This window comes from Fukomys damarensis, unplaced genomic scaffold (genome assembly GCF_012274545.1).
Source record: "Fukomys damarensis isolate Sample0158 unplaced genomic scaffold, DMR_v1.0_HiC HiC_scaffold_6, whole genome shotgun sequence".
Lineage (NCBI taxonomy): Eukaryota > Metazoa > Chordata > Mammalia > Rodentia > Bathyergidae > Fukomys > Fukomys damarensis.
In genome coordinates this window covers 12,629,171-12,640,571 of record NW_022900918.1, presented here as the reverse complement: position 1 = coordinate 12,640,571, position 11,401 = coordinate 12,629,171, and the positions used below count along the sequence as shown (strand labels likewise).

General features: G+C 39.2%; 1 protein-coding gene across 8 annotated transcripts in view; it reads right to left on the bottom strand.

The window, feature by feature from the left end:
- Lmo7 (LIM domain 7) overlaps positions 1–11,395 on the bottom strand; it is a 215,957-nt gene extending 204,562 nt beyond the window's left edge. For all 8 annotated transcript variants that reach the window (XM_019207264.2, XM_010622357.3, XM_010622359.3 and 5 more), the window contains exon 1: positions 11,061–11,395. In XM_019207264.2, coding sequence (XP_019062809.1) covers positions 11,061–11,129 — 69 coding nt within the window. In that variant the 5' untranslated portion in view covers positions 11,130–11,395. The remainder of the gene's footprint in view (positions 1–11,060) is intronic.
- Positions 11,396–11,401: the final 6 nt, after the last annotated feature.

The window sequence follows — 11,401 nt, the reverse complement described above, 5'->3', positions numbered from 1 at the left end:
ATATATATATATATATATTTCCAACATGTAAATCTAAAATCTGCAGTTGCTAAGACTATCAGCAATTCCAAAACATGTAATACAATATTTGATCATCACCTACTTTCCAGACACTAACATCACAAGTTAGAACACAGACTTGAAATATACAGTAAGACTTAAGAGCTTTTGATGCAATGAAGAGAGCCCACTCTATTTCAGACCACAAACCCCTAAAAAAACATCATTAACTGGCCAGGGTCATCCTGGTTATAATGATTCAACAAGTAGTCCACATAGTCAAATTGCCTACTGAATTCCCTACTTCCTTGAGCAAATTATCTTACCTCTCATCCCTCTCTGTCTTCCACTGAGAAAAACATCCTTAAGCAATAATAGTCTGGAATTATAAGGCTCTGTAGGTACAATGCATTTGCCATATGTAGAAATTGAAAAACACTAGTTCTTTTAATTGTCAGATATCCACCTTCTCTGGCAAAGCCTTCACTAGTTGGAAGCTTGCTATTCAAATCAGCTGATTGTGGTACAGGGCAGTTCTTTATAGAAGGGTCTTCAACATAGAGTAAGAAGTCACACTGTGACAAATCAGTTATTACTGACTGATCCTGCATCCTCAACCCAGACAAGTATTTTTTAACCCTTCTCTTATGTGACTACTTACTCCTGCTTGAAGACAGACAAAGTGTCTACTATTGTAATCATACAAATGTATGTGAGCACCAAATTGAGCATCCTGTACTAGCTGGTCTTTGGACAAGCTAGCAGGGGGTTTTATAATCTTTGGAAAGGCTGTGCAGGTAGCTGCTGTGATTCATCTCTATGACTTACTAATGCCCATCTCTTTACAGCAAAGCAGCCGACTGAATATGTTAGACCTGTTTCAAAGTTGTGGAGATATGACAGCTATTATCCTTATTAAAAGCTTTAAGTACATCAAACATGTTTTTAAAGAAGTACACCCAATAATTACCTTTAGAAACGAAAGAGAGGCACAGGCATGCATTATTTATCACTTCCTCAGGCTCAAACATATTTTTTTACAGTTAACAGGCCTAAGAAGAACTGAAAACAAAAATTAAGTAAGCCAACCTTTTGACTGGACACACAACATGCATTCATTTAACAATCATTTGAGATCTGTCTGTAAGAGACTGCAGGGTGATGAGACAGTATCAGTGACTTAGTATGCACCTGACAGTTCACCTACAAAGTGTAACTTCCCCAAATTAAAAGAACTGGACAAGTTTGTGGATGTTTCGTTTTTCATAACTAACATTTACAAAGAGTGTGTTTTTCTGTAACTCAAATGCTGTCACCCTGAGAAGCAGTAGTCTCCACTGTGGGCTTTCACTACCTAAATGTTCTTGGCATTTAGGAAAAAAAGCTGGAGGTTTGCACAGAAGGATGAAAACCAAAGCAGATCAAATGAGTCCACACACTCCTCTCCCCTAGGAGCACCTTATTGGTGTCTGTGCTTTACACACGGCTGAAGCACCCAGGTGCTCTGCTTCCTCGCCACAGCCAACCGTGACCTCACTGAGAGGAAACAGATCCTCCTTTCACTTTCCTCACTAAAGGAAACCAAGCAAGTCACCTGTTACCTACATGTTTAATGTCACTAATGAGTTGAGCAAAAGAAGAGTAACATTCAACTTTCATTTTCTTATTCAGGGGAAAACAAGAATGGAAATTTCAAATTTTGGCCAACATAAGGATACAACTCAACTTCTGCTCAGGGTTGCATCTCAGCTCAAAGCTGATAGAAGGAAATGTGTTGAGACAGGACAATACCTCAGAAAATCATCCTATCTCTGGTACAAGGACGCTTTTATGGAAGGTTAAATTCATTGTATATTCCCCTGCTTTATAAAACTAGTCCATTGCTAGCACTTGGTGTGCCAGAACAGTAGAAGGATCCAGAATTACTGGCCCTGCCCTGGAACCCGCCCAGTTCCTCAGGAAATACCTTGACCTATCTGTTTATACTTCCTGGAGTCAGGCCATTCTAATAACATAGAGCCCTGGTTCCCATTTTGTGTACACCAGCTACCCCTCCCTTCCCTGGGATCCAAGTCACTGTGTTCAAAACAAACAAAATGCTACAGAAAGAAGAATCAGATGGAAAAAAGGATTAGAACATTTCTTGGGTGTTCAAACCTACCCTGAGAAATCTGTGGTGCTAGAACTCAGAAGAGTGTCTGTTTACAAAAGGGATGAAGACGGCTGTGCCCTTCTAGAAAGGACATTTTTTAAGTGCATGTTTATAATACAGAATAATGTTTGTTTGGGAGAACTGGTATGTGCCTATAACATATCTTGATCATTTTCAATCCCTTCATCCACCTCTCCCTGTCCTCCCCTTTATCCCCTGCTCTGAAAGGGAATTTTCTTGAGTGAGGATCACACCTCTTGATTGGTGTGCTACTTACATATGTACATATGTACATACAGTTGATAAAATTCATGTGACTGTGTATTTAAAGTTGACATGTTTTGCTGCATGTAAGCATTTCTTCAGTAAGAATAAAGTACTCTGAGCTACTTTTGGAAGTTATGGTGTATGCAACTTCAAGATCTCACAAGTTAAAAAGTCACCATGCCCCAGCCCAGGGGGCAACTGCATTAGGCCCACTGCAGCTTGCCATCAAACTTGCCTTCTCTGACTCACCAGGAAGTCTTGGGCAGCCTCCTCAATGCCACCACTCGATACTGTGCAGACTTCCATGACAGCACTATTCTAGAGGTGCTGTTGGGTTTGCTGGCAGGTCTTCTCCTGGTGCATGCCTCTCTCTCTCTCTCTCTCTCATGCTCAGGTAAGGCATTACTAAGGATTTGTCAATAAAAAATAAATATGGCAAGATCCTGGCACACAGTAGGCATATAATAGGTATTTCTTGGATGACTACATGCAAATCTCCATGAGGGAAATCATCAAGTAAAAGGCAGGGAGGGGTAAAGTGATATGGCTCGGGGCCAGGTTTGATGAGAAGTACACATGCTGAATAAATAGCAAGTTACACAGGCACTCAGATGAACCTATCTTATAACAGGTCCCAACCACACCACTGCACCACATTCAGCTTCAGACACTGACACAATTCTCTACTGGGAGAAGAAACGAGTGCTGATGCCCAAAACCTTGGTTCTGAAGTTTGCTAAGAGTATAGCTTTGATACTATACTTGCACTCAATAAGCACTGAATAGGCCACTATGACAAATATTCAAGCAAAGGATACTACTGGCCATGCACTCAGTTCCTAGTCTTATACAGGGAAACTGACAGACTTACACAAAATGCAAAATGAAAGGGCTATATATGCAAGAGAAGAGGAAGAAATGTGTAAGGTAGAGGATTATCAGTTCAGAAAAATGCTTTGTGTATGGTTGATTTGGGCCTGAGTACAGAAGAATGAAGAAGAGTTCACTAGATAAACACAAAATAATGGGGTATTTCATCCTAATAGGATAGAGGGGAGAAAACTGCTTCCTGAGCATGGGGAAATATAAGCAATGATCAGGAAATACAAAATGCTTAACACCTCATTTAATTGTACAACTACCATGACACATTAACAGGAGAAAACTTAAGTCTACAGGCTTTAAGCAGCAGATCCAGGACTGACCAATGACTTCAAAAATGTGCTCTTCATCTCTACATTATCTGACAACTGCACAAGTAGTTATGGAGAAAATCACCAAAAGTAAAAGAGATATATAGCAGGAGCCAGATGAAAGGTCATAAATACTATACAAAGGATTGTGGACTTTAAAATCTTTTCATTAAAAAAATTAATAAAGATGAATAAAATTTTTCATGACTTCCCAGAAAACAAAGAATTAACAAGATTAGGTTTATATTTGGAAATAAAAACTGTTGGCTGAAATAGGTGATCTAAGAATTGCCTTCTAACATTAGCGTATTTTTGTTTTGGGTTTTTTTTTTTTTGTTTTTTGTTTTTTTAACAAAGTCATAGTACTTTCAAGTTTAAAGTAATAACTTCAAGTCTGTATGTGGTGGCGCATGCCTGTAATCCCAGCACTCAGGAGTCTGAGGCAGGAGGATCCCTGTGAGTTCAAGACCAGCTCAAGCTACATAGTGAGTTCCAGGTCAGTCTCACCTACATAGTGAGACCCTGTCTCAAAAAGAAAAAAAAAAATAACTTCAAGAATTAACAAATGGGATCATATCAAATAAAAATCTTCTGCACAGAAAAGAAAATAACCAAAAGGGTAGAGAGAAAACCTATAGACTGGGAGAAATTTTTCCAGTTATTTCATGACAGAAGAATAATATCTAGAATACAAAGAACTCAAAAATATTAGACCCCCCAAATAAAAGACTCCAAAACTAGACAACTTAAATGAATAGATAATTCTCAGAAGGATTTAAAATGGCCAATAAGTACATGAAAAAATGTTCCAAATTTTTCTGGCTATTAGAGAAATGCAAATGCAAATTAAAACAATATTTGAGATGCCATTTTACTTCATATACAATGACTATCATCAAGAAATCAAACAATAACAAACATTGCCAAGGCTTCAGGTGGGTGACTCTTCTACATCATTAGCTGGAATGTAAGCTAGTACAAACACTATAGAAATAAGTACAAAGAGTCCTCAAGAAACTAAAAATACAAATTCCATTGAACCTTTTCTAAGTATCTTCCCAAAAGAGTTAAAGACATCATATTACAGTGATACACTGATGTCCAGTTTATAGCAGCACAATTCACAAGAGCTAAATCTTTTTTTTTTTTTTTTTTTTTTTTTTTTTGGTACAGGGGATTGAACTCAGGTTCTTACATTTATGAGGCATGCGACAGAACCACTGAGCCAAATCCCGGCCCAAGAGCTAAATCTTGTAAGCAGCCCATATGTCCACCAACAGATAAATGGATAAAGAAATGAGGTATTTATTTGCAGTGGAATACTACTCTGCTATAAAAAAGGATAAACTTGAGTTATCTGTAGGAAAATGAATGCACTTTAAAACCATAATGTTGGCTCAGACATAATGTTGGCTCGAGCCTATTACATCATTTCTCTTATAGGAGAAACTCAAAACATAAAGAGCAAAATAAAAGATACATAATAGGAAACACAGAGATAGAGCTTTTGCACAAGGGAAGGGACCAAAAGATGGAGGAGGAAGGGGATGAAAAAAGAACTAAAAAAGAACCAAAATGTGTTATATAGACCAACTGTAGTGGCACACTCTTGTAATCCCAGCACTCAGGAAGCTGAAGCAGGAAGATCAGTGTGAGTTCAAGCCTGAACTATATGGCAAGACCTTTTCTAAAATACAAACAACCAAAAAAGATGTGTTGGAGACATGTACCAACTCCTCACAAGGAATGCAGTATTGTGTAGCTATTATGCACATCGACTAAAAAAACTGAAAAATAAGTTTAGTATCTATTGACTGTGTTAAAATTAAATCTTTTTTTCTTTTTTCTTTTTGCAAATGTTAGCTGTCTTTACACAGTAGTTTGAACCAAAAATGGTTCAGAATGCTCCACCCTACCTCAGGGGCAGATTATATTCATAGCCAGAGAAAAGGAAGTGACATACTGAAAACAGAACTGAGGGACGGAAACAACCCAACTGGTCACAGCCGGCATATGTTTTATTTGAACATAGTTTAAACAGGTGACTGCTTGTGGTTGGCAGAGACTCAATGACTTATTACAAATGTAGGTTATAACCTCTATATATATTACATTGCATTATAACCAGTATGTATTAAGAAACTTTTAGGCCAAATTTAATTCAGTTTAACAACTCAAATTATAAATAATTACCAAAAAGGCTTCTATTAATTTAGTATCATTTTCAAATGATGGCTTAATTATTCTATATGTTTTTGAAAAGCAACAGTAAACATTCATGAAGACAAGAGAATTTCAAGTTAAAAGCCCAGCCTAGGCATCTTCTTAGTGACTTAGTAAGACTGTCTCAAACTTTTAAAAATATTTTAAAGGGTTGGGATTTAGTTCAGTGTGAAAGCCCTGGGTACCTAGTACTGGGGGTAAAATTTTTACATTTTTTAGCACCAAAAGCAAGCAAAATAAACAAAAGGTAGTAACCAGCATATCCTTTAATGATAAAAATGGGGGCAAGTGGGCAACCAGACCACTCAGAGGTAAACTAAGTCAGAACTCACTGTAGTGCCAGACTTAGCAATTTTAGATCCTTTAATAGGATGACAGTGATACTGAAAGAAAGAGATAAAGGGAGGGCAGGTAAACAGCAAGGTGAGAAGTAAGCCTTTTCTGTGCCAGTGACAGGAAGGGCTGTAGCTAAACCTCAATCATTAACTCACAGGCTGTAAGCTGTGGATGGGGCAATGCAATGAGCAATGTATCCACTTTTTAATGTTATCAGTATTCTGTCTGTTCACTGTATGTCTTTTCAATGTTCCAACACAGAGCCAAAGGCAATTACAGGTACAAAAAATTAGAGGTGCAGCAGAAAGACAGTTAAAATTAGAGTCCAAGCTATGTTTTCTACTACTTCATCATCCATTCCATGACCTTCTAGAATCAAGCTTCACCTTGGTCTCTGCCTTCAAATCATTACATAACTTGGTTTTAAACCTGTGTTTAATCATAAGCCAGCCTTGCTACATTATTAATATTCCAAACACAGCATTTCCAACCTGATAATAATCCAATACCACTATTATCTTAAAAGATAGCATTCTTACATTTGTTTTGACTGTGAGGTTAGCCTGAGTAGACAAACCAGGTTAACATTTATTTTTAAATGTGTGTGTGCTCATGTGGGGTGTGTGCGTGTGTGTGTGTGTGCACACATTCTTATGTACAGCGACTGCAGAAGTTCAGTGGCAGAGTGCTCATCTAATTGTCTAACATGCAAGAGGCTCTGCCCCCCAAATATATATACATATATGAGTTATGAGTAAATACGAAGTGAACAAAATGAAAAATTAATAAAATAATAATGTCAGTTGGCATAGGAAAAGACTTTATGAACAAATCCTCAGTAGCACAAGAACTAGCACAAAGAGTCAACAACTGGGATCTCATCTCATTAAAAAGCTTCTGCACTGCAAGAGAAACCACCAACAGAGCTAGGAGACAACCTACAATGTAGGAAAAAATCTTTACCAGCTGTTCCTCAAAAGTCTAGTATCTAGAATATATAAAGAACTAAAAAAATTCAGACCCCCCCAAATACAAAGACCCAATCAAATAATGGGCATCTGAAATGAACAGACATTTCTCAGACAAAGTAAAAGCAGCAAATAAACATATGAAAAAATGTACAACACCACTGGTCATTCGACAGATGTAGATGAAAACACTGAGATTCCACCTCACCCCACAAAGAATGGCTGCTATCATGAAATCAACCAATAAAAAATGCTGGCAGGGTTGTGGGAAGAAAGGAACCCGTCTCCATTGTTGGTGGGAGTGCAGAATGGTGCAACCACTGTGAAAATCAATAAGGAGACACCTCAAAGAACTAGGATTAGGGGTCCCATTTGACCCAGCTATTCCTCTGCTGAATATTTCCTAAAAGAATTAAAAGAATCATACCACAGTGATATATGCTCACCCATGTTTATAGTTGCACAGTTTATAATAGCTAAAATTTGGAAACAGCCCAAGTGCCCATCGACTAGAGACTGGATAAAGATGTGTTTGTTTGTTTGTTTTATAAAATGGAGTACTACTCAGCCATAAAGAAAATGAAACTAAAGACATTTATAGCTAAGTGGATGCACATTTAGGCCATACTCTTAAGTGAAATAAATAGGACACACGTGTGTAAATACTGAATCATTTCTCTGGTGTGAAAAAGTAATAGTGTACATAAGGATCAAAATGTATAACTGATATTGTGAAATAGGAAGACAATGTCTAAAGGAGTAGGAGAAGTGGGAAGGGTAGGGGAAAGGAAAGAAGGGAAAAGAAAAAAATATGAGAAATGGAAAAGCATGGAAAAAAAGTCCTTGTAAATAGGGAAGGGTGGAGGGGGTGGGCAAGGGGAATGAGGAAAAATAAAAACCAAGATACATCATGTAAAGATACAAGATCCTAATGATGAATGTAACTATTGTATATCTAAGATGCACCAATAAACAATGGAAAAAATGCAAACTTAGAAACAGGCATTAGAAAGATATTATAATAAACATGGTACATCTACGTATTCAATATACTATTATACGGCAACTAAGCCAATGTGTATCTGCATATATCTGTAAGTGCTTAAATATATATTTACAGTATTGCTTTAGCACTATGTACCAATTATACACTCAAATATAGTAAGTGTACCTTTAAAAAATAATAATAATGTCAGAATAAAAACCACTAGACCTCACTCCTTACTTTCTTCTTAACTCCAAAAAAAATCATTTTAAAAATTTTAACTTCACTTACAAGAATCACAACACATGAACTACTTAAAATCACATATGGAAGGTTAGTAGGCTCAGCATGCCTACTTAGTATACCTAAAGTCCTGGTTTCGGTCCTGAGCACCATAAAAAACAAAAATAAAAAATGGAAAACATTAATGCCAAGAATGTACTGACATGGAGTCTGATCACCAAGCAAAGTTTCATAAGTTCAGTAGCTTCTTGAATATGGGATATTAAGCAGCTGAAAATGAAGTTACCAGATCATATTATACAGAATGGGCACAAGTTACACATTATAATATAGGCAGGCAAATATATATGAATGACCCATTTATACTGCAGTATGTGTAAAGTAACAGAGCAAGAATATTAGCAAATAGGAGAAAGTTTTACATTGTAATATTCCTTGCTCTCCAAAATACTTTATAAAAGACTTTGGAATCAACATTTTATCTTCAAATTAGGGGTTCTTAAATTAATAGGTTGTGGCAAGGAGAGAGTCATTCATTCTGCTTCTTTTGGCAAGAATAATGTTTTAAAATATGTGCTTTGGCTGTAATGACAAAGCTAAAAAAGAGGGGTAAATGTGGACAGACTGGAAAAAAAAAAAGAACTAACAGTGAACCCACTGCTGTCACTTCGAATGCCCAGTATTCCCAAAGAATTTGTGAATATGTCTTCAATAATTGTCAGTGGTCCAAGTGGCATGAGAAGAAAATTCACAATTTTAATTTCACTAACTATATTAAAAAGATATGACAGGGCTGGGGATTTAGCTCAACAGTTTGGTGGCCTGCCTTGCAAATGCAAGGACCAGAGTTCAATCTCCAGTACCATAAAAAAAGATATGAAAATACCTTTAGAAAGGACTCAGGTTTATCCTAATAATGACCAAAACACAATATTAAGTTATTAAATTAGTACTGACAAATGCCTTTACATAGGGTGGGATGGGAAGGGAAAGATGAGCATATTTACTAGGCACAATAACTATCTCTATCATCATATTTTTCAGGAGTTCATTATAAATTTCTCACAGAAACCCTATACAATTATGAGCAAGCTATGACAAATAAGGAAATCTTAGTTTTGTACAATCTGCAAGCTAAAATAAAGTTTGAAATGATCCAAATCCACTGATCTCCTAAGCAAATACAAAGCATGAAGATATAAACTCCATACAGGAACTGTGCATGACCAAAAAATGTCCTCAAGTCTTCTCTCCACCCCCTCCACTTCAACACTCAAACACAAAACAGCAAATCTGCTTTCTAAAATAATGAAGAACAAACACGACTAATGGAAAGTTACAGCTAGAAATTTTGCCTTTTCAAAGTTTATGAATGAGGAAAGTTATTTCTTTTAACTGCATAGCTGGAATTTTTCCACTCTCATTTCAATTCAAAATACAGTGTTTATCCTTCTCCTGACAGCCCCTGCCCTCCCTTCACACTTTTCTAAGTCACCTCCGGGCCAGCTCACTGTTTCAGTCCAAAAGGACACCAAAAACTAATTTCTTAGGACACCCCCCCCACTGTCTAGTGGGTATTTAGAGTTCCCATTCCTTTACACAACGTGAGAAATCCAGGTTCATTCTCTACGTCCTCTACCTACATATACGTTTCTTTAAAGAAAAACGAATTATTTTTTAAATGCTGTTTACTCTAGAATTCTTGAATATGCTGTTTTTCTCATGGAATGGTCTTTAAGCCTAATTCAAACTTTTTAAATACTATACATTGAATAAACAGACACGTGGCATCAGTAACTCCACAAAGACTGCAAGGCTGGCCGGAGGAGTCAACGATATTTTTAACAAGCAGTTGTGCCTGACTGACATTTGCTTGAAAGGCTTCTTTCGCTCTAAAAGACATTCAGGAGCTGGAGCTGGATCTCAGCTCAAAGATGCACAAGACCCCAGGTTCAATCTCCACTATTCAAAAAATTAATCACTTATTTAGGAGAATTAATGACTAGAAGTCTGTAAGAATGCCTAGAAGTCTTCTACAGACCAACACAGCCTAGCTCCCAGGCGTTGATGCAGAGACTATCTCCCCTTCTGTAGGTAGAAGGGAGGCGGAGATCTTGTCTAGAAAGCACAGCTGTGGAAACAACAACCCTTCCGTGAGTGACCCCAGGCTATCTCAGTGTCACCAACGCGGAACACTAAAGACAAGCCGCGACCTCACTCCGTGGGCCGGAGCGGCCGTGAGTATCTCTCCAGGTGCAGCCCAGGTGTGCTCCTTCACCGCCCTTTCTCTCCCGTCCACATAAGCCGCACACCCCGGCTGTCCAGGTACGAGTCGGGGATCCCTATTCTAGCCACTCCCAAAAACGCACCCGAGGACCCCGGCCCGGCTCTGCGCCAGCGATCTGGGCTGTGCCCACCGACGGGCACCTGGCCGAGCAGAGCCAGGAGAGCTGGTCCTGGCGGAGGCGCGGTCCCCAAGCCGGGTGGGCAGGCTCTGGGGACCGTCGCCAGAGAGCAACGCTAAACTAAGCTCTGCGTTAACAGGTAGGAGAGGCAGAACTTGCACATTTCCAAAACTGCCTCCCCTCTTTCCGGCGAGGTCACCGGAGGAGGCCAAAGAGCAGAGTGGCCAGAGCCTCCGGCCCCTTGCACCCCAAACTCGTGTGCAAAGCAGAGCAGTAAGAGGCACTCACCTCCACCCATCTCTGCGCCTCGGCGAACGCTACGGAGCAGTCGGCTTCTGACTCCTCTACTCCTTCCATGACCAGGGTAAGAGAGGAGAGAGGCTCTGGGCTGTCGGAGGTCCCACGCGTGTCGGCCCGGGAGGGGACGCAGCTACCGTGCGGCGCGAGGCTCGGCCGCGAGGCTCCCGGCTTTTTCTTCGCGGCGCTAATGAGGTTTTAAATTTTCGAATCCACACGAACTTGTAGACCTTGCTTTCTCGGACTCCTGAAACCCGGCCCGAAGCCCACGGGACCCGAGAGCAGGCGCGGGCGGCGACCGAGCCTACGGAGAGCGCGCAGCACCAGCCGGG